Genomic DNA, 24,020 nt, shown 5'->3' with positions numbered 1-24,020 from the left:
TTTCCCTGTGACATGTTTTGCTTTTCAACTTACTTTGTAGTGTGTGTGTGTGTGTGTGTGTGTGTGTGTGTGTGTGTGTGTGTGTGTGTGTGTGTGTGTGTGTGTGTGTGTGTGTGTGTGTGTGTGTGTGTGTGTGTGTGTGTGTGTGTTGTCTACACAAATGTGTTACAGAGTTCACTGCTGACTTAAATAACAGCGAGCCAGACGGTGAGTCCCTGAAGACTAGACCAATGAAAACAGCGCCTCTCCTCTGTGGCTGTGTTCAACATGGTCGTTTTCCCCTGTGCAAACGCAGCCGCAAAACTCACACACACCCACTCGCTCCGTCTCCACAGGCCCTCTCCGCTGTGGAAACTCTGCAGGCGGTGACATCATCATTCCGAGACCACTGAGTAACATTACAGAGAAGAGTGGAAATGTAGTCCCGGGCAACGTGCAACATCACATCATCTAATGGTGTTGTTGTCGTTCTTGTAGCACAGCTGTGAAACGCAACAATACTGAGACCAGCGTACTAGTCAAGTCACTATATCTCGAGTCCAGGTCAAGTCTCGAGTCCCCAGTGTTCAAGTCCAACTCACCAAGAGTCTGAGTCGAGTTCAAGTTGAGTTCCCCATTAGCCTACCTGATTCCAAGTCCAACACGAAAGTTATTTAAGAAGAGACCTGTTAGTTGTCATCATCTCCTTCATTTATTTACTCTCCTAGGAGAAACCCTCTAGTTGTCACGCCCATCACCCCGCTTTTCCCGCTTCTAGGAGAAACCCTCTACTTGTCACGTCCCTTGTCATCAATCACTCCTTTCCTGCAAATTCTAAAAGATGAGACCTGTCAGTTGTCATTCATTCACTCTCCTAGGAGAAACACTTTAGTTGTCATGCCCACTCATTCATACCACCACGTCATCAATCAACCCTTTTCCCGCTTATATCTAGCGTGAGTTGGGTAAGTTTATGAAAAAGAAAGTCGGTGTGGTTAAATCGATGAGGGTATCTAGAGGTGGGTTGGTTGTAATAGATTGTGTGTCACAGGATCAGGGAATGAAAGTAATTGAGATAGGTAAGTATAAGTATAGTGTAGGGTGGAGTGCTTCATACTAAGGAAAGAGCCGATGAAGAAAGGAGTAGTAAGTGGTGTGCCGCTTGATGTGGAGGTGGAGACATTTGAGGATCAGGTAGAGTGTGTGTATGAGGCCAGAAGGATGTCTAGATTTGTAGAAGGTAAGAAAGAGGATAGTTTAGAGGAGATAAAAGGTGTGGTCGGTCGGTGTTGGAAGGATGATTGTGGTGGTATGGATGAGTGTGAAGAGCAGGTGAAATGCCTGCATTGTGAGGGAAAGCATTATGCAGGATCAGCACAGTGCCCAAAAAGAATCTGAGAAGGAAAAGTGAGTAAAGTCAGAGAAAAGAAAGGGTTGTCATATGCTGAGGCTGTCAAAAGTGTGGAGAGGAAACGTGAGAGGGTGGAAACAAACGAGGACAGCGTGGGTGTAAAAAAGGAATTGAAGAAGGAAGAGTATAGATCAAATCAGAGTAATGTTATCTGCGTGGATAATAGGGGTGGGGGAAAAAATCGATTCACCTAAGTATCGCGATTTTTAATGTCACGATTTTTTGGATCGATCTTTTATTCCAGAATCGATAATCGCAAATTAAATTTTTTTTTTTTTTTTTTTTTTTTGGGTGCTTGCAGTCAGGCCACTCACTGAACAGCAGGCCAGGCGCCGCCTACTGGTTTACTAGTGGTTTTATTACTTTATTAGTTAGTCTGAAGTAATAATTACACTTCAGGGTTAAAGTGGGTGCATCTCATTGTAAAATTGGACTTCAAACGGCCCAAATCTGGCTTCAAACGGCCCAAATTTCACGCGCGTTGGCCCATATCGGCCTGGCCTGCTTCGTATCTAATGCCCGGCCTGAATTATGATCCCAGTCCGCCCCTGTTTTTAACTATATCGCCCAGCCCTACTCATGATATATAATATACAGTCTCTAGTGTATGATTCAACTTTTCCCATGTTCTAATCTACGGTAGTGTAAAAAAGCAAACAAACTGAAAAAAGAAAAGAAAAAAATAAACAAAAATCGCAATAAATCGTAATATCGAATCGCAATAATCGTAGAATCGCAATACTTAAGAATCGCAATATAAATCGAATCGGCACCCAAGAATCGTGATAGTATCGAATCGGGAGATAAGTGAATCGCCACAGCCCTAGTGGATAAGAAGCGATTCCTGGCCTTTATTGCTATGGTGTTGAACTGTGCTGCTAGTATAACTGGGAAGACTGAGAGGACTGAAATGGTGGTGGACGCTGCAAAGAGGTTCCTGGATGTGGTGGACGTATCGGGAACAGATATAGATAAAATACTGAGGGACGCATTTGCTGAGTGTTAGTATGGACAATAATTATGAATGGGAGCATTTTGGGTGGAAACTGTTATTTTCTTAGTAAATAACTGTAAATAAATGCATTGCAAAACTACTAGAATTCAGTAGGTGGCGGTAATGCTCCTCTAAGCTGGTTGCCAACCGCCAATCAAATCCATAGAAGAAGAAGAAGAAGTTTCACAAACAGTAGTAATTACTGGAGGGTACCAGCAGGCAGCGCCTAGGCGCTTGGAGGGATATAGTGTGGGACGCACTGCTTCCGCCCTTCAGACAAAATACCATGGATGTATTAAGCAAAATACACATGTGAATCCACATGTAGGTGAGCACACGTGCCTGCGTGCCTGCATGACATTTAATAAGGTAATGATATAGAGCTATCAATATCTTATGCCAAAGTAGTAGGGCCGCCTATTACTAAAATAAACAAAAAGCCATTGGCCAGTCTTTATCAAAAGTCCGAGGCCTCGTCTCCAACTTCCAAGTCCGACTCACCAGTGCTGACGGGGGTTAGCGCCTCACTGATTATGTTTATCTGTGTTTTGGAAGATTAAGTTCTGGTAAATTCTTGTGCTTATTTGCTCTCAACTCTTTCCCGTGGATTGGAAGCATATGGCCCCACAACGAAGAGAGCAAACAGGGAGGAAATTACTTCATTAATAATTAGGCTACAAGAATTGGTAGGACAGCAGCAGACTCTCTGTGTGGCAACAGGTTTGGATAGAAAACACGAAATGGAGTTTTCTTCACATGGAGTTCCCACGGTGTTAGCCCAAATTAACATAGAGCATCACTGAAACAGGCACTTAAACACCACTATGAATTAAAAAATTGCATTGTGTGTGTGTGTGCGCACACGCGCGCACGTGTGTGTGTGTGTGTGTGTGTGTGTGTGTGTGTGTGTGTGTGTGTGTGTGTTTGACAGGAGGGGGGAGGCAGTGCCAGGAGTGAGTCTAGAGAACAGACTACATCTGTGGCCTGACTCACTGTGCTGATGGATGGGGGTCAGAACAGGTCAGTCTGACTTATAAGGCCATACTTAGAGACACTAGCAGGCTCTCATCTCTCCACACTCTCTGCTTAACCCATTGATACCTGATGCAGCATTTGTGTGTGTATCCCTTTAAGACCACGAACCGCGTCTTAAAGGGATACACACACAAATGAGGGATATACACGCAAATGCTGCATCAGGTATCAAATGGGTTAAGAGAAAGGCCAGGGAAGGGGTTCATTGTTACACTGCTCTATGTTGGGTTCCGTGTACTAAATACAGATCAGAGGCGAACACAACTTGTTTGCGTGGGACGTGGGTGCCAATAGAGAGGCAAAGTGGAACGTCACTTCCTGCTTCAGCACTGTACCAGAGATTTTCATCCGTTATTTATTTCCCCATAGACATTTTGTAAAATGCTTATAAAAAGAGTTTTACTTGTTCAAACCAAACGGTTCAGATATATTTAGAAACAGGAGAGATTGCATAACATTTCACTTGGACCAAAACGTTAAAAAAAATGCGGGTTTAAAGAAAATATTTTTTCGATGTTTTTTTTAAAAGTTTTGATCCAAGTGAAAAGTTCTATGGTCTCTCCCGGTTCTAAATATATGTGAACCGTTTGGTTTGACCAAGTAAAACTCTTTTTAGAAGCATTTTACGAAATGCCTATGGGAAAATACATTGCGGAAGAAAATCTCTGGTACAGTGCTGAAGCAGGAAGTGACGCTCACTTTGTCGTCTCTATGCGACTGCGAGCGTGTGCATAGATGTGTGTATATTTATGTAAGAGAGAGAGAGAGAAAGGAAGGGGAGAGAGACACAGAGACAGAGTGTGTTTGGGAGCTCCGGTGAATGGACGGGAAGTATATCAGACATAAACAATATAAAACATTTCATTTCATCCTTATAAAATGATGCTTTAACCTTTCCTTATCAGCTGTTATAAATCTATCAAAGAATTAAGGAGGCGGGGGATAAAGAAAAACATCAGTCACCATCACCACACCCTCCATTTCCTTCTCCTATTGTTTCTCGTTTATTTTTGACCTTACCCTGTTAAATAGGCATATATTCTGCCCGGTAACAGCTGCTGCACACCCTTTCATTCGCCCATATAAGGAGCAAAATGCAGTCATACCAACAAGTACGGGTGAATTTTCCTGAGGTGAAACTGTGGTTGGACTTTCCCATCTTAGGCCCGCATGCTAAAAGTCCAAGCAACAGCATCACTGCATCCTTCAACATGTTCTCACTCTCGCTTTGGGCTCGGCTCTCTCGCTCTGCGGCTGATTAGTGATTCGTCAAACAATGATCTACCACCTCTTGTCTGCGGCTCTGTGATCCAACACCTCTGTCTGGCTCTGTGTTTGATTCACAGCCCCAAAGCAAATAGAATCCCACATCCCACACATATCTCAACTGCCAATACCCGTGCTCCCTCTTACAGTAGCAGGCACCATTTTTCACATCTTGTGTATACATTAATAGCCGGGAACACACTGCAGTTACCACCGTCCACCACCCCTTCTGCTCTCTGCCTGTCTGTCTTGTTCTGGGCTTGGAACACGACTTGAACTGAGAGAGTGGAGAGATTGTTTATTCCTTGGCTGAAGTGTTGAGAGAGAGAGTTAAGACGTCTGTCTGCGCTGAGGGCACTCTGACTGATAGGGCAAAGGCTCACAGAGGGAGTCACGGCTCTCTAAAAGCTGATAGAACACAGCTGTCTGGCAGATTACATTACGAAAATGCCCAAACGGGCCATGTTAACTTGGCTTTTTAATGGGCAGCGAGGAGAGGTGAAGAACAGAACAGAACAACGTGCTGCACAGAACATTGTGCACATGGGAGACTGTGGGAGAGCCGATCTGGGTCGGTGGGTGAGTAGGTTTTAGACCCCCAAAGAGATCCGCCTCCAGATGTGTAGTAGGACCCCCCCCCTGACTCCTCCTCCAGATGTGTTAGGGCACACCCTGACAGCTTTGGTATTAGCAGTAAAATGTACTTGTATATTAGTACTCATTGTAAAAAACGCTCTATGACGGTCGCTTGACCGAATAAAGCTTGGTACTCCAGTAAATGAAACTTGCGTTGATCTAAGTGTGCAGAACCTTTCTTTTGTTTTGATACTGCTCTATCTATGGTCTTCTGGCAGCTTAAGCTGTGTTCACACCGAGATATTTATTTTTCTCTCTGTCGCTCGATTCAACCCTTTGGAATCGCTATGTCACCGTGTTTAAATCGCTCATCAACAGGCACAATAATTGACGGACATCTGGGGGCTATAATGTTACACAATGTCATGATATTTGTCCACTACGAGCCACCGTAGTTGTTTACAAGCTAAGCTTATCAGCGTGCTCCTAACGCGAGCTCTATACCGGTAGTACAGACTTCACTTCATGTCAGCTGTCAGTCTGTCAATCAGCTGTCAATGCGGTTTGTTGCTGCTACACAATAAACCAGCGGTTTGTTTCAAGCCAGTGTGATCCTTGACTCACTCTCACACGGCAGAGTTGAACAGCGAGCGACTGATGCCAGCGTAATTTCGCTCGAGTTGGGATATTTCATCTCGGGCGACGAGCGAATTTTCTCCCTATCGCTCTGTCTCTGTCGCTCAGACGCCCAGCGACTTTTCTCCCGGGCGAATATACGCTCAATCGCTCGTTTGCATTGACTTTGTATGTAAATTCGATGCCAGCGAAAAACTTTAATAGGTCGGTGTGAACGCAGCTTTAGCATATTCCAGTCTTGAGTGTGGTGATCTGTGGAGTATTAACCCTAACATGCATGTCGTTGACATTAGTATTATTAACCCATAACATGTCTTTAACAGGAGTATTAACCCTAACATAATACATCTTCGATGGTGGGAGGAAACCAGAACAGCAGGCGGAAACCCCACACGAACACGGAGAACATGCAAACTCCACACAGAGAAGATCCTGGGATGGACCTGGGACCTTCTTGCTGTAATGCAACACTGCTAACCACCCGAGTCAGGTAATCGTAGTGGAGCAAAAAGTACTCGAGTAAATATACTTCTGTACTTTCTTCCTCTGCAGCCTCACCACCATACACACACATGCAAACACACACTCGTGCACATGACAGGCAGACACACATACAGACACACTCACACTCGTTCACTAATGCAGACACACACACCACACACAAACACACACACACACACACACACACACACGTTCCTCCCATTGGACTGGTCAAAGATCTCTGAAGGCAGATATGTCTGTATGACACCACTAAAGGAGTTTCTCAGATACTTCATCATGGGTTCCTCACTGTCAGGGAAATAACAGAACAAGCTGTCCCACTACCTCATCTCACAAACATCTGTCCCAGCAACCAAGGATTTTAAGTATTTGACAAATTCCCAAAAAACAATAATTTAGTTTAGTAAGAAAACTTTTTTTCGGGTAATAATTCTCCACATTTTTATAACATGCTATAACACTCACTGTATGTCTGTGTGGACACTCACTCATCCCTACAAAGCTTTTTGTTAAACACTTTATTGATTTTGTGTACAAATAGAAAAATAAGCTGATTGATATATATATATATATATATATATATATATATATATATATATATATATATATATATATATATCCCATCCATCCCCACCCTCCTATCATCCTTCCCTCTAATATCCTTCAAAGCTTTCTTATGTCATCTTGTGGAGCCCGGTGTCCACTCAGGCCGGGCAGAGATCTGTGTACTCGCCTGTGGCTTTGAGGGAGTGATCCGTGCTCTCCAAACCGCACCAGCATTTAGTAAAAGCCCTCATCGTATTTACAGAGTCCCACTTCAGATCATCTGCTTGGGAGTGGTTTGCCATGTGAGGGAGGCGGGGAACACAGACCCACGCATCAACACATGGACAGCAAGGATGGTGTATTAGGACAGAGGTTCTCAACGCATGGATGAAGTGACTGAGGGTGGCAGTTAAACAATGGGGCAAATATTTGTATATACAGTAGTAAAACAGAAATCCCCATATTGTCAATATACCTATTCGAATTATAGCGTTTTTGTTCTTCAACCCATAAGTCATCTTGTGACTGCTCAAAATGATCCGACTCCCGGCCGGGTTCATAGCCATTGGATTTGGAGAGGTGGAGGAGAGACCCAAGCATTTTCTTTCTGTATTTGTCACTTAGAACACATCTCTCTTCATCCCCCCAGTGTGGGTCAGTCTCCCTCTCACACAAACTTGCTATGCAGGCAGCAGCATCCATCCACATGTTCCACAGCGGCTCAGATGTATAATAGACCTGGGGGGCCAAATGTATCAAAGTCTGTGTGGCCTATAGGTGTAGAAATCTGTGTAGGTCCAAAAAAAGCTCAAAATAAAATGTCACTCAAATTTACACTTAGAGTAGCCTGCATTATCCTTTTTGGCCACATCACAGTAGTCGGACTCAGAAGACTGCGTATACAGTATGCATGGTGTGAGAGATACCATGCAATGGTACATTCTCATGGCCCGTGGATTTCTTTTTTTATATATACCGTAAATTTCGGACTATAAGCCGCGGCTTTTTCCCCGTTTTTTGGCCCTGCGGCTTATATAACGGTGCGGCTTATCTATGGATTTTATCAGCTAACGGCCGCTCGGGGACCTCCAAAATCTATGGATGTTGGTATGAGGCAGAACGAGAGCAAGACAGACATTACGAGAGCGAGACCCTGATTGGATGATGTTGCAAAAAATGTGCCTCGCGACCTGATTGGAGCACTGTGCCACTACGCTCTCTCAGCCACTACAGTAAAACACCCTCCCTCCTCCCTCGCTCCGGGGGGAAAATGGCAGCGATTGAGCCTGAAAGACAGTCTGAATGAAATTGAATGTAACATTCCCAATTCTATGTATTACATTCTAAAAAACTAACGGCAACATTTTGGAAGGCTAAGCCACACAACTAGCTCGTTGTAATCTAACATCATGCTTCAAAAGATGGAGAACTGGCTGTGTTACGACGATGGCGGCGAGAAGAAGGAAAGAAGGAAATCGAGCAGCAGCACGTAACCTTGGCATCAGGGTGTTGACACAGAGAGCAGACGGCCGAGGTGTGTCCACCGTTCAGATCCGACTGAAGGCCAAAACAGTCGCCACCGAAATGAAAATTGAACATTTTAGAGGTGGACCATCCTGGTGTTTCAGATTTATGAGACGAAAGGGACTGTCCGTCAGGGCGCGGACGACTGTGTGTCAGCAACTCCCTCCCGACTACCAGGAGAAAATTACAAACTTCGGCGAATTCACACAAAGAAAGATCAAGGAATATTCCATCGGACCGGAGCAGATCATAAATATGGATGAAGTGCCTTTGACGTTCGACCTGCCTCTCACTAGGACTGTTAACAAGAAAGGTGAATCGTCCATCACGTTGAGAACCACAGGTCACGAGAGAACGAATTTCACTTGTGTTCTTGGCTGCACAGCATCTGGAGTAAAGCTCCCGCCGATGGTGATTTTTAAGTGTCTCACAATGCCAAAAGAAAAGATCCCCAGCGGGATATGCTTGTTTTGTTGAAATGTTAATAAATGGGAGCTTCCCCAAACAGCCATCTCTTTCCCGACAATCCCCTCTGTGCACGAACCCTTACATATGGTAATTAAACATCAAAACACCCGCGGCTTATAGTCCGGTGCGGCTTATATATGTAACAAACAGGCAATTTTGCTGCTGCGGCTTATACTCAGGTGCGCCTTATAGTGCGGAAATTACGGTATATATTTCCCCCCCCCCGTTTTTTTTATCCCATTTTTATCCCCCTTTAGTGCTAATTTTAATTTATTTATCCTGGTTGCTGCTGGGGAGAGCCGAAACTGGCTCCATGCTTCCTCCGAGACATGGGCAGCAGCCAGCCGCTTCTTTTTCACCTGACAGGGGAAGCTTCACCGGTAGGACATAGCACATGGGAGGATCACGCTATTCCAACGAGTTCCTCTCCCTCCGAACAGGCGCCCCTAACGACCAGAGGAAGCACCACATCAGCGACCAGGATATTGCATGTTTTGGTGAGAGGTTCCTATATGAAGGAAACCCCCAGGGGGCACGGGGAGAACATGCAAACTCCACACAGAAAGGCCCTTTTGTCGGTGGTTTATATATTTGACCCCCTGGAGTGTGCCATAGAAAGAGTACTGCAAGAGAGGAAGCCATGGGAGAGTGAGATTACAGTGTGTTCACAGCTGGCCAACCAAACCTGCACACTTTGAATGCACGCTCATCCAAGGGAGACTAGTCTGATGGTCTCTCATGTGCAGAGAGAGAGAGAGAGAGCTGGTCCAGACCTGTGTGCCAAACTGAAGTGTGCTGAGTTAAGTCTCTTATCACGGCTCTGCAGCGATAACATTGTGTGAATCACTGTCCCATATGCTTTCAATGGAGGACACACACGGACATGCACACGCACACGCACACACACACACACACACACACACACACACACACACACACTCATGGAGATTACAGACTTGTGTGTGTGTGTGTGTGTGTGTGTGTGTGTGTGTGTGTGTGTGTGTGTGTGTGTGTGTGTGTGTGTGTGTGTGTGTGTGTGTGTGTGTGTGTGTGTGACATACACACACGAGTCGTTAATCTCCATGAGACATCTCCTGACTTTTCCATGGGGACGGGTCATGTCTGCAAAGGTCTCCATGGTCTCAACTGGCTAGAATGAAAGTGTCTTGGTTCAGCCCTTTAGACACACAAAGGAGGTTACACACATTGGAAGCATGCATGAAACGCTGTGCTCACACAAGCCAGGGATGCAAACTCATGGAGAGTGAAAAGGGCAATAACACTCAAAATCATTCACCACTTGGTGAATGACTTTGAGCCTATTTTGGGGTCAAAAAGGTGACTGTCACCTAAAGGTGACTAGTTTGCATCCCCGTCTTCACCTTTCGGGTCGTTTCCATTTGTTACACACAACGGACCCGTGGAAGCAGATTACGCTTTTGCAAAATAAAATTACAATCCGTCATTTTCATATATCTTTAAAAAAAAAAAGTTTTTGCTAGCTTAACTTGTAAGGCATCATGACAGTAACCTTTCAATCACTTGTACCATGTTAAAGTTAATCTTTTTACATAGATTTTTAAATTATGTAAAACACTTGGACAATCCCTCAGCTTCCTTGCTCGTTTGAACATATTTGAACAAAAATAAAGAGGGCAAAAAAAGTTATTTAATAGTTCAGGAAAAACTCATTCATTGCATAAGTGCTCAACTTAAAAGTGCAAGTGATAAAAAAAAAAAAGATATAAGAACTAAGGAGATTTTTTTTTAGCTTTTTACTTGCACTGTGTAAATTATTTTCCAATTTTTCTAGTTCACACATATATAAAAAAAAAAGCTGAGAGTTCAACACATTGAAGGGAGTGACAGCAGCGACCTATAATACTGCTGGGTCATTTGGCATCTCTCCGGAATGTTTTCCATAAGGGCCTTATTTCTCGAAACATTTGGGTTGTGATGAATTTACCGTAAGGGCTATGGCGGGGCCAGCTTTGATACGTCCCAAACGACCACGAGGAACGCGTTTCATTTCACAGCCTGTGAAGCTTTCCCATTCGCTGCACTATTCTCAAAGGCCAATTTCCTCCTGTGTGGGTTGCGAGGTTTTTGGAACAAAACATTATGTAACTCGAAGACCCTTAAAGGTCCGAGCATTGGCAGGCGACCAAGTCTGTCGTAACACCCCTGTCTAGTTAGTACATATTGCACAGGGTGGAGAAAGACCATATGCTAGGCTACATGTTCTCTGCTGTCTTGAGTAACGGCGATACCCGCGGTATCTCTGGCTGAGATCCTGTAAAGCCATTATGGAGGCTTTATTTTAATAAACAAGAGTGAAACTGGCTGTTGGGCTCCGTTCCCACTATGAGAACACGACTCCCTTAGAAGAGGAGAACATCCCTTGGATAAGATAAGGTTGATGCCCTGCAAATGTTTCCTCGATTTGCTGCTCGATAAGATCGTCGTCCTCCTCGATCCAAACTTAATCAACCAGGGGGGGTTGTCACCTATTTATTGTTCATATGGCAGGTGCTGTTCAAACCAACCCCAGATATTAAATAAGTCTGTGATCCTATAAGGGGTGGGAATCACCAGATGCCCACGATACGATACTAAAACGATACTTGAGTCACGATACGATAGTATTGCGATATTGCGATATCGCCGATATTGCGATATATTGAATATTTCGATATATTGCGATTTCTTACTTTTTCAACTGCAAATGTCACCAAAGGAATACTTTGTCAACATCTGGTTTATATAAGAACAAATTTTCAGTCTGTACATCTGACTTCAACCATTTTATTGCAGCAACATTGTCAAGTAGACGGACCAACAACTTTCATAAAGTCATGTCATAGTTGCATGCACCTGACAAACTGAACTGTTTGTTACAGTCTACTTACAGTCCACCTTAACTGGATGTGTGTGTGGACTACTGTACTTAGGTAGTTTTTGAACAATGCAACTTCACTTACACAAAACATCTTGTGCAGCCCATTCAGTAACTGGGGATTTTGTAAATTACTGTTATGACAAAACTGTTACTGTTAAAACAAAATGAAAATATGCTACCGTTTGTTTACTGCTGGCCTTGGAACTGAAGTTTATAGCCTGGCATGGCCTGATTTATTTATTTTTTGCAATATCGATACTTGGCGTCCAAATATCGATACAATATCGTCAGGCAAAATATCCATTATTCCTGAGAGAGCAAAAACAAAAATATGAAAGAAGCTGTCTTCAGAAATGCTTTGCTCGATGGAAATATGATTCCAGACTGATTTCCTCTTTCGCTTCCTCATTGCTGGTGACTTCATACTGAATTTGACGCACGTCTGCTGTAAATTGCAGAGACAGACGCAAGTCAAACAGAGGCGAGAGAGGGAAAAAGTTCATCCTTTCTGTTGGTTAAGCTGCTTTTCAGCACCGTTGTGCCAACCGATGACGCATATTTGTGAATTCATTGACTGACTGGCAGCATTTGAGCTGACCTCCCCCTTTCTTAACTTTGACTTTTCTGGTAAGTCTGGTGACTAAGCTCAAGACAAAGTGTCAATTTCAAAGAAATCCTATTTTTGCCATATTTCTGTGATATTCAGAAAAGCCAGCTGCTCACTCACATAGAGACAGACAGTGTGCTGGTAAACAAACAGACAGCCGGACAAAGAATGAACCATAGACCCTTTTCACAGGGGCCCATTTTGTGTCGAAAAGGCAGGGTAAACACAGGTGCAAGCGAAACGGTAATGAGGGTTTCCAACTTACAATCATGCAAGTTGGAAACCCTCAGTATTGTTCTGTTTAGTTCTGTCCTGGTGCTGCCTCTGTCGTTTTTCTGTCTCTCTGTGGGGACTACGGATGTAATTTAGCATTCTTGCTAACTCCGGCTTATTTACGTTGCCTTGTGTAATGTTCATGAATATGCACTGTCCCGTCCAAATAAACAAATAAAGTAAAGTAAAGTAGTGTTTTGCTTGCACCTGTGTTTTCCCTGCCTTTTTGACACAAAATGGCCCCCGTGAAAAGGGTCTATTATACAGTACTACCATATGCAGTAGTGATATATAGACGGGTGACAGATTAAAGGAAAAACCCACATAACGTGTCTTCGTAAGGTGTTGGGCGACCACGTGCTCCAGCTTCAATGCGTCCTTGGCATTGATTCTGCAGGTCCCTGGGATGGAACCATTCAGTGACCCCGCCCTCGTGCCCTATGGATGGAGGCGTGGTCATCCTGGAAGAGACCGCCCCCATCAGTATAGAAATGCATCATCATAGGATAAGGTGATCAGTCACTCAGAATAACTATCAGATTTGCAGCAACCCTTCCCTCTACTGATACTTATGCTTAAATGGACCCACTCATATTCTGGTTTATTTAAAGAAAAACATTTTGGCTAGTGGAAATTCTAATTGGCTGGTAACTTTAAAATCTAGCAGCCATATTGGCAGGTGGTCAAAAAAGTTAATTTCAATCCCTGCAGGGAGAGCAGGTGGTGACATAGGAGTGAGTGAGAAAAGGATAAAATATTGGTGGTTAAGACTGAATAATGACATCACAACTGTTAATTTAAAATTAGTTATTCCTCTAAACCTGGCTTCAAATGCCCCAAATTGTTCGCGCTGGTGCCGTTCGGCCCTCAGCAAAATCTGGTAGCGAGGACATTTTTTTGTGGCCCTCTCTATCATCAAAGTTACCCATCCATGGGTTACGGCATGACAATATTTGTTCGGCCCCCGGCAACAATCTGGGTTTCTCATGTGGCCCCCCATGAACAATAGTTGCCCACCCCTGCTCTAAGGGGACAAGTTGACCCAAAACCATGCCAGGAAAATGCCCTACACAGAATAATAAGAGCTACCAGATCTCAATATTGGGGTCAAGCACTCATGCTTACAGGGTTTTCCCTTACAGTGGCTATCGCAGAACAAAAGATGTAAACAAAACGTTGTCTGTTTTGACAGATTAATGTCTCTCATCCCTGTTTTACCTTGCCAATTATCATCTATCCAGCAGCTAACAGCATATGCCTACAGACAAACATAAGCCTTCCTAGATGCTTTAACTCTGAAACAAACTGGGCTGACATGTTTTATAGCTTCTTTAAATGACTTCACTTGTAACTCTCAAGCTGCCAAGCCTGTTGCCGTATAAAAGTACTAACCGTTAATCAATGTACTCCATCTTGATCTCAGCTTGTAAAATAGTTTCTCTCCATTTAACTTTGGGCCAAATAGATGAATTAATCACACAGGGAGGGCGCCACACAGTGGTCAGAACTGGTATGACAGAAATATACCAACTGGCTCCATGTCCAGTAGGATTTGTGAGTGCATTCAGAATCAGTTACTCAGCCTTGTGGTCGACCACAAATACACAATTTTCCTCAACAAAAACAAGGTAGTTCACCTCTTATTAGAAATCAAGGATGAGTCCAGGGAGTATTATTGGAGTATTATTTTGTCTAAAATACTTTACATAAGGAAAATATTGTCAAAATCCTATTATCCTATATGATAGTACGATGTAATAGTATGATTGTAATGATAGTAAGAAATGGCGCACACACACACACTCATACCAGAGACGAGTCAATGGCCATCATTTCATAGATACATTTACTTTATATAAAAGAAAACCGGGCAATATTAACAATTATACACATGGGGCCTTCACTTGAAAACTACCGTATCCAACATGGCAGCTAGGCACTGTACGATGTTAGATGTCATCAGAACGTCGACATGCTCCTCCAAGTGCCTCTTTGGATCCTGCAGGAGTGACAGAGGAGCACCGGATTAGAGAAAGAAAACTAAACAAGGAATTGTGATTTGTGGTCAACATTATTTCAAGCAAATACAAAATCACATTTTCACTAGTCTCGTCACAAACTTCATTTCTACAAACAGTCTGCCTCTACTGACTGTCTGCACACGCTGGCATGAGTCACAAACATTGGCCTTGGAATTAACATTTTAAAAGTCAGGATACAGGATATTTTGCTGCAACTTGAAATGTCATTGTTACCTGTTTTCCAACATTCTTAATGGCCAACTGCTCTGGGGTCATTTTGTCCTCATCCTCGACAGCCTGGGTGGAGAGACAACAGTATTTCATTATTAGATGCTCGGGAGAGCCGGGTCTCTGTGTGTGTGTGTGTGTGCATTTCTTCATTGGCGTGTAACGCTTTTTGCCATGCACAGTGCTTAGGGCAGGTACGCTATTCACTTTTTAGGCTATAGAGCTACAGTATACATAAGGGAACAACAGTAGAACCAAACTACTCGAAGCTGGTGTGCTGTACATTGGCACACCAGGAAGTAGCTTGGTGATTTTATAACTAAGTGCAGTGCCCATTGGCCCCACTGCTTCAGCTGCACAGAGCACTGATAGCTTGTTTATTCAAAGTTTAACCCATTGATACCTGATGCAGCATTTGTGTGTGTATCCCTTTAAGACCGTGAACCGCAGTTCACGGTCTTAAAGGGATACACACACAAATGAGGGATATACACGCAAATGCTGCATCAGCTATCAATGGGTTAATATTGAACACACAGTGGTGTGTCCAAATTGCAACAAATCCGACCCCAGCAACACACCTCAGTGGACGTTCCCGAGATATATATATAGATCGAAGGACACACAGACATACGGATTCCTGAAATTACTAGAGGTAGTGGCCAAGTCAACACGTAACGCTAAGCCGCAATGAAATATATATATATTTATATATACTATATGTGATTACTTTCAAGGCTATTGCAGTTTTGTAAAGAGACCAATAAAATCCACTTTACAAAGACCTAAAGAAAAAAAGTCTTGTTGGAAAAGGTCTAAAATCCCTCAAGTCCAGCAGGTTTTACCTTATTGTAGTGCTTAGCCAGCTCCAGCATTTCCTTGACAATGGTCTCATTGTGCTTGCAGTGCTCGCTGTAGTTCTGCAGGGTCAGACCCTCCATCCAGCCACTCTTATGCAAGTTCAGCAGCATCTAACAATAGAACGATGAAAAGTCATGTTTCACATGTTCAGTTGGAACACGCCAGAGAAAAACCATATGTATGGTGTGTGATGATCCAAACCTTTTGCTCCAGCTCATTTTTCCTGTAGTTGATGGTGATGGAGTAGTAGTGTCTGTTTAGTCCGTGAATTAGAGCCTGAAAACATAAAAACCCAGGGTTAAGAAAAGTAAACAACATAATATAATACAGCCTTTGCATTCGTGTCAGCATCTGAACTGATTAAAGTAGTATTTAAAGCAGCTACGAGCAAGATTTTCGATTGTTATTAAACAGTCTAAATTGAATATCGATGCCTCACATCTTACCTCTAATATTAGATGAGACCAACGCAGAGTAGTCTCGCTTGAAAGCAGAGTGAATCGGCCACTTCGGCCATAACCCACAAAATTACTTTCAAACAAACAAACTGTTAAGAATATACCGAGAGATGTTTGCGAGAGCAGAAAGTAGCGAGGGCAAGCGAGACTACTCTACGTTGGTCTCGTCTAATATTAGAGGTAAGATGTGAGGCATCGATATTAAATTTAGACTGTTTAATAACAATCGAAAATCTTGCTCGTAGCTGCTTTAAAATCCTATGTGACATTTCTCTGATCAAGCAAGCTGGACAACTGAGCTCTGAAGAGTCATAAACACCCTGTGACAGGGGAGTATCTGTTTACAGTCAAGAGTTTTGGATGAAACTTTAATGTTCCCATGGGGACATTAAAGTGACAGAAGGAAATTATTTATGTCAGGATTGGATCCTTGGCTGGGTGGGCGGGTGCTTGTCTGCTTCAAAGAGACGGCCAGCGTCACCACTCAACCAACCCTGAATCCACTCTTAGGCCATTTTATTTTTCATTTCACATGAACTGAAACCCAACTGTTTCCCCTAGGATGTGTTTGTAGCAGCAGGGGTGAAGCACAAAAAAAATATTTTGCTTGCCTAGTCCTGTCCTGTCTAGTAGGATATACAGGCAATACAATTGTATTTGGCAATAGGGATCTACAGTATTCCTATAATATTCCTATAGTAATCCTATAATATTCCTATAGTATTTTGTTTACAGTGTAATTCAGCAGCGGGGGGGTGCCGCTACTGAATGCATATAGGGGAAACACTGCCCCCAAGTGGTATCTCCTTAAACAACGTGTTACCTGGATAGAGGGCTTGTTCAGATGACCCAGGTTTGATGTGGTTTGTCTTGGTTCATGGCCCAACACCATCATGTTGGCATTGATCAATCTGAAGGCATCAATTACAACCTGTGTAGAAGATCAAGTTGCCTCGCGTTAAATCAGTTTAGCTACTGAATAACAAGTTACTTATAATCCACTCAGTATTCAAAATGAATTGTTAATCCATCAGATCGTGCATGTAAATGTATATATATATATATATATATATATATATATATATATATATATATATATATATATATATATACATACATACATACATATATATATATATATATATATATATATATATATATATATATATATATATATATAAAGTCAAATGAACATCCCTACCTTTCCTTTGACACTCTGAATGGGGTCGACCACCACTGCGACAGCTCGCTCTGACAGGGCCTCGAAGCTCTGCTGTGTGTTGATGTCCACCCCCGACAGCCAACAGCCAAAACCAGGGTGACTGTGGTACCAGCCCACCACCATCTCAGGCCTGGTGGACATGGACAGAGGACAGCCAACATGTTTAGAGGGCAGAGAGAGGGATGGCCACGGGAGGCTCAATCACTAACAGACAAAAGACCCTACATTTTCTTCTTCAATTTATTCAAAGAATATTTCAAGCATATAAGATTATAGGAGTATGCCTCGAGTACTATTGAGAGAAAAAACGTCAGTATATCTGCAATAAACAGAAATGAGAATGATACAGCTTAATGCAGGAGACACTAGTTTCACATAGAAAGAGAAGCTTATCACAAACATTGTGCGCTGTATTTAGGCCTATATAGTTTTAGTTCTTATATAGTTAGTTGTAGGTGAAAGCTGCCTTGGCTTGTAGCTTTACGGAATTCAGCATTTGCTGACAACTTTGGAGGTGATTTAACCAGGTCATCTCTTTATTCACATGTAAGACCCAGGTCGTCATAAGGGGGAAGACTTTCCACGAACAATACATGCAAGTTAATCTTGCAACAGAGTCTTAAAAGAAGAAGACTATGGTCACTGAAACATGTTTTACAGTTGGTTATGAGCTTCCACTGAACAGGTTAGACAATGCACAGTTGAGTATCGTGCAAAAGCTATATTTAAGGAATCACACTATAGCTCCAATGATCACATTTTTGCCGTTAATTTTCTGGTTCACAAAACAACTGGATTTCAGATTATTTTCCGAACCAAATTATTCATGAACACCAGGAATTTCTTGGTGATTGATCCTAAGAAATTCTTCCAAATCTGCATCGCTGGTGAAAGAGTTTCACCTGCCAGTCTGCTTCAGCATGTCCAACATCTTGGCCTGGAACACTGGGTCCACCGCCTCCACACTCACACCCTGTTAGGTAGAGAATTGACAGCAATTATGAGCCAAGCCCAAATGTTATCATACACAGTTTCTTTCAAAACGGCCAACTATATCAAGAATACAACCAGGTATTTACTGGTCTCGCTGACCAGCCTCCTCTCCCTTCCGTCTGAGGTGTCTGGCGCTGCAGGTCACCATAACTGGGATAAACCCTCCCCTGCTCTACAGCTGCTCTCCCATTGGAGCGACCGTTTCGGTGGCAGCCGGATGTCCGCTCCCGGGTTATTACAAACTCTGTCCTTGGCTCCGACCACGTCAATCAGAGCGGGTTCCGCTCCCTCCTCCCTGTGTGTCGCTGTAAATAGTGCCCTGCCGCCTCAGTGAAAACAACAATGCTAACTAGCTAGCAAGCTAACGGCAGAAACCTACACGCTACTGTAGCTCGTTGCTACACGCTGAAAACGGCAAATTGGATTGTTGGAAACTATTTTCCAAGGGCACTGCCGCTAAGCGCCGCCCATCGCAATCCCACTATGGAGACCTGCGGCGCCAGACTCCTCGGACGGAAGGGAGAGGAGGCTGGCCAGCGAGACTAGGTATTTACTAACTACAATATATATCAAATAAGAATACCATAACAGTTAACCTTTAACAACTTTGAATACCTTAACTTAAACTAGATAGGTGGCTGCATAATCTTGATATGAGAAAGATACATACTGTTCCCGACTGGGGCATGGCAAACACATCAGTCACTCGCACTGTGTAGTCATCGACGAACTCTCCCAGCATCAAGCCCATCACCTCCATTGGCACACCGGCACGCCCATGCTTCAGCATCTATAACATGGATCAAATAGATACATGGAGTCATGTGACAGGATAGCAGCTGACAATGCTGAAATGAATATTGGAGTCATGTGACAGGATAGCCACTGACAATGCTGAAATGAATATTGGGGTCATGTCACAGGATGGCAAAACTGAACTGACAATGAAAAAATGAATAATTTATGATAATTGATGGGTTTTTTCACCGTGCAGTTGTAATGTGCTTACCTTGAGAAGAGCCAAAGAGGAAATGTAGACCTGCTCTGCTGTGTCCACAGCAGGCGCGTCTGTAGGGGGCCCCTGGGGGGTCAAACCAACCAACACAGTAGCTGTTAAAATGACCAGTTCAAGCTTTTCAAATAGTTTCTTGGGACAATAACTACAATCCAACTGACTGGTTAGTATCACACAGACATAGGTTATGAGGATAGGATAGTTTAAAGGGGGAAAACATTAACATTTACGAGTTTCAGAAAAACTAACATTAACGTTAACTGATTTATTTCTTTATATTGATGGCTGTTGCATTTTCATCTATCGCAACTTATAACAAATGACAATAAAAACACTATGGGAAAACTAACAAGCAAACCTACCTGACCAAGACCAGGCAGTCCGCCTCCAAGCCTCAGTAGCCGGTCCATATCTGTTAAAAACATACACGTACAAAAATAAATTATCTTAGCGTTGATTAGTGACGTTCAACTGTTGGATGAATAACTAAACTAGCGTTAGAAGCACGACTTGCTGAGGGTAGCCTTCGTCTGCTAGCATAACAAAATCAACACATTGATTCCGTTTTGCAGTATTTTCCTGTTAAAATGCAACTAACGTTTGCGTTCACATGTTTTACCTTAAGTTGTTGTAGTGCTGTCAAATCAGTCAGATTTCTTGAGCGCTATCAAGTCAGACCAACCGGCTAAATGTAGTACAATATAGCAATGAATCAGCCAGAATTCTGTCGCTCTCTGAACAATGTCTTCTGTCGCACTGACATGACGTTTTTCGTTACGGCTCCTTTGGCATTTGCACATTTTAGACGCTGGAGGGCGCCACAACCATTATATTTGGGTAATGCTGCAGAATGCTTGGCCCAATAATAGTCAAACTAAATATCTCTAGATATTATTGTATACTGTATCTCGAGCTAAAAACTGTGATGCACTCAATATTTTCCCCATTTTCTAAGAATTACTTTATATTAGGTTGTTATTATTACACTGGTTTTGCTACATAGGCTGTCCTATATATGTGTATATGTATGTATGTATGTATGTATGTATGTATGTATGTATGTATGTATGTATGTATGTATGTATGTATGTATGTACCGGTATGTATGTATGTTTGTATGTATGTATGTATGTATGTATGTATGTATGTATGTATATGTACATTATATGTATATGTATATGTATATGTATATGTATATGTATATGTATATGTATATGTATATGTATATGTATATGTATATGTATATGTATATGTATATATATATGAAGCTTATATAAACCAGAAGCTTTTCTTTTCATGTGGACCCCCCGAGTAGACTGGTTGTGACTTAAATCTTATCCATACATTATTATTTTGATATATAAAACTGACTGGGGGGGGGAGCTTAATTTTGTGTGCGTAAATGCAGCAGATTGGGTGATGCAATTAATATAAACTGTAACTGGAATGTTGATCTCTTTGAGATTATTAGCCATACATTTTCATTTGAATTGTAGGAACACCCAGAACTTTCCCTCAAGCATGTGCCTCCCTCGTCTTGATGAAACACCGTATTAAAAATGATATACGCTTTCTCTTTCAAAAAGTGGAAAGAATGAAACGACTGTGATTTTATTAACTGCGTGGTTTCTCATATTTCAAAATCCAAGCATTTCATTATTCCCCGAGGAGCTGCAAACCCTGGGTCAAAGTTCTCCATCACTATCCTGAAGAAGCTTCTCCATTTGGTGGTCCCATATATTCTGGCTCGACAGCAGCCATCCAGCAGGGCAAACTCAGTCCAGCTAGCAGTGTAGTTTAGCCCGCCTGGCAAACAGGTTAGTGAGAAAACTGAGGTCCCCACCTGGACTTTCTTTTCCCTAATCCCTCATTAGATGCGGGAAAAGCAGCTAATCTTGTTCACTCCTCAGTCGCTGCCTGCCACACCCATAGCACTAAGCACTTACCTCACTACTAAGGAAATACAAGCCAATATACACAGCAATTAGCTAACATTTTCACACATTGCCAAGACGTTATTCCTTGGAGATGATACACTATTTTCTATAGACTACTAGGTCGAGAATGGGATGCTATTCAAGATTAGAGATATATATCATTATTATTACAATTTCTAAATTATTTGGCATTGATCATTATTTCTTACATTTCTTTTGGGTAATTGTTGCAAATAGCAATTTACAATAATTAGATTATACATATAAAGAATCTGGTGTCATCTAAAGAATCTTGTGTCAGTTATCATAATGCACGACAAGGAACTAAAGTCAAAGTGTCACTGTTTTTCCTTCGAACTGGATGGCGTTTGTCGGTGGCTGAATCACAATTACGCACTGGGCTAATTCACTGAATTCAGAAAATCCTGAGACTGAAGAACAGATTTGATTCATATCCTGAAATTTTAAGTCGCTATATCGTTTCAATCACATCAAATAGTATTAATTAGAGCTTTGTGAGATTGTATGGGTAGATAAACACATTGAAGGCTGCAAGAGCACCTATTGGCTATTGGACCCATTATGTACCTCATATACCCACCTTGGCATATATTCACACTGTCTGTTTTGTAAATACTGTTAGACTCTTATGGACATTTCATGAAAACAAAGAATTATTTGTGGTGCTTATTTTCCATATGTGTGCATATGTATTAAGTATTTGTATGGGAACCTTGCCATTCACCAAGGGCCAGTTTGCATCAGAGTTGATGGAATACTGGTTTATTGATCACTAACTAATACTGGGTAACAACAAGCACAACTAATATCAAAGACTACTAGTGATCAGCTGCAACTGTATAGTATACAGTTGCAGCTAGGATTGAAGATATTTCAAGGAACATTAGAGGCATCTCCGTAACACGACACCACCCTGAAGCCATAACAACGCTAGCAGAGGAAAGCAGGGGGAGAAATGTGATGCTTTAAGAGCCTCCCTGCATCCTGATGGGATTTGGATTCGACTTCACTTCCGAAATCTCAAGCAGGATCTGCTGCGGCAGGATGGCTGCCCAGTGGCAAAGCACCGCTGTGAGCCTTTGTCTGATTGCATGGTGAATATAAAACGAGTGTAATTAGACAAAAAGTGAGAGCCAAATGTATGTCCAGATAGTGACGTCGTTCCATCCGCCGCCTCTGGGTGCCCGGCCACATATGTGCCCCTCATGGCCTGAGAGGAGACTGCGAATGTTCTCTCCCCTGCCTCCCCCCTGCTCTGTCTCCCTCGCCTCTATCCAGGAGGCTGTCAGAATACATCTGAAAGATGCTAAACGTGAGTGGAATGTCCCACCAAAAGGACTGTGTCATTCCACGCGGAAAGTTGGATTTTATTTGCGAAGTGCATTACATGCAATATGAGGCGTAATAGTATGGCTGGCAAAGAGATACAGGTCAAATAATGCGGAGTCACGAGGCAGAAAGGCACACAGGCCCGAGAAAAGGGAGTTCCCTGTTTGTCCAGTCGATTATCTCTAAGCATCATGTTATGTCATGACATATCATGGTGCCACGCCTTATATTATATCGTATTCTATCATATTGAATTGTATTGTATCGCTTCACATCACATCGAATTGCATTGTATCCTATCCTATGATATGATGATATATCATATCATCATATCAAGCCAAGTTTATTTACAAAGCACATTTAAAACAACCATTGTTTTGTTTTGTTTCTGTTTAAGAGATATAACAAGCGAAAAACCTTTAAGCCCATGGGCGCAGTGCTGTGGCCATTCAGCTTTATGGCACCACGCCCGCTCCCATCACCCACATCCTCCTAGCTAGCCACTCCCCTACCCCCCACCCCGAATCCCCACTCTCTAGCACCTTCCTATCCCGAGCTATGGCCCCTTATCCCTAGCCCCTCCCCACTCTTACCTCCCTCCCTTACATCCCCCTAGCCACTCCCCCTATACCCACCCCTTTGAATCCGACTATCTAGTCTACCACCTTCCTATCCCCAGCTACGGCCCCTCCCCCCTCCCACCACCCACGTCCCCCTAGCCACTCCCCCATACCCACCCCTCGAATCCCGAGTCTCTACCACCCTCCTATCCCTAGCTACGACTCCTCTTCCCTAGCCCCGCCCCTTCACTAAACTCACTAACGTCCATGGGTGGGTGAATGAGTGAGGGGGTGAGTGTCCTGACTTTGCCGTCTTCTGGCCCACGCCTGCTGGCCCAGCGCCGTGGGAAAAAGCAAAGGCAGACAAGGGAGACAGAACAAAAGGATTACGATCATTTTGCACGAACAGAAACAAAGACAGAGAATGTACACACAGGCAGATCAAACAGAGGCTGAGGCCCAGAACTGGTTCCACTGACATGACTTTTGATTGAGTCCATTGAGGCGGGGGGTGTTCATCATCAGTCTCAGAACTACAATAGCTTCTTCCAATGCCTATAAGCCTGTGCGATGACCTGAGGGGTCCTTGAGGTCAAATGAGGATGTAGGAAATAATAACAGGATGTAGGAATATAACAAGGGGCCAATCCATAGTAGATC

General features: G+C 42.9%; 1 protein-coding gene across 1 annotated transcript; it reads right to left on the bottom strand.

Annotated features, from left to right (window-relative positions):
* Positions 1-14,560: 14,560 nt before the first annotated feature.
* Positions 14,561-20,244, bottom strand: LOC310799758 (26S proteasome non-ATPase regulatory subunit 14-like). Its single transcript, XM_083662355.1, has 11 exons — positions 20,133-20,244; positions 19,876-19,925; positions 19,508-19,579; positions 19,169-19,288; positions 18,408-18,478; positions 17,485-17,635; positions 17,107-17,214; positions 16,027-16,101; positions 15,810-15,935; positions 14,971-15,033; positions 14,561-14,714 (listed from the first exon to the last, which is right to left on the bottom strand). The coding sequence occupies exons 2-11, from the start codon at positions 19,921-19,923 to the stop codon at positions 14,616-14,618; spliced, it is 933 nt and encodes a 310-aa protein (XP_083518481.1). The 5' UTR covers positions 19,924-19,925; positions 20,133-20,244; the 3' UTR covers positions 14,561-14,615.
* Positions 20,245-24,020: the final 3,776 nt, after the last annotated feature.

Source organism: Poromitra crassiceps, assembly GCF_964638095.1.
Source record: "Poromitra crassiceps genome assembly, chromosome: 28".
Lineage (NCBI taxonomy): Eukaryota > Metazoa > Chordata > Actinopteri > Beryciformes > Melamphaidae > Poromitra > Poromitra crassiceps.
The sequence above is the reverse complement of the archived record's forward strand: the minus strand, read 5'-3'. Positions and strand labels throughout refer to the sequence as shown.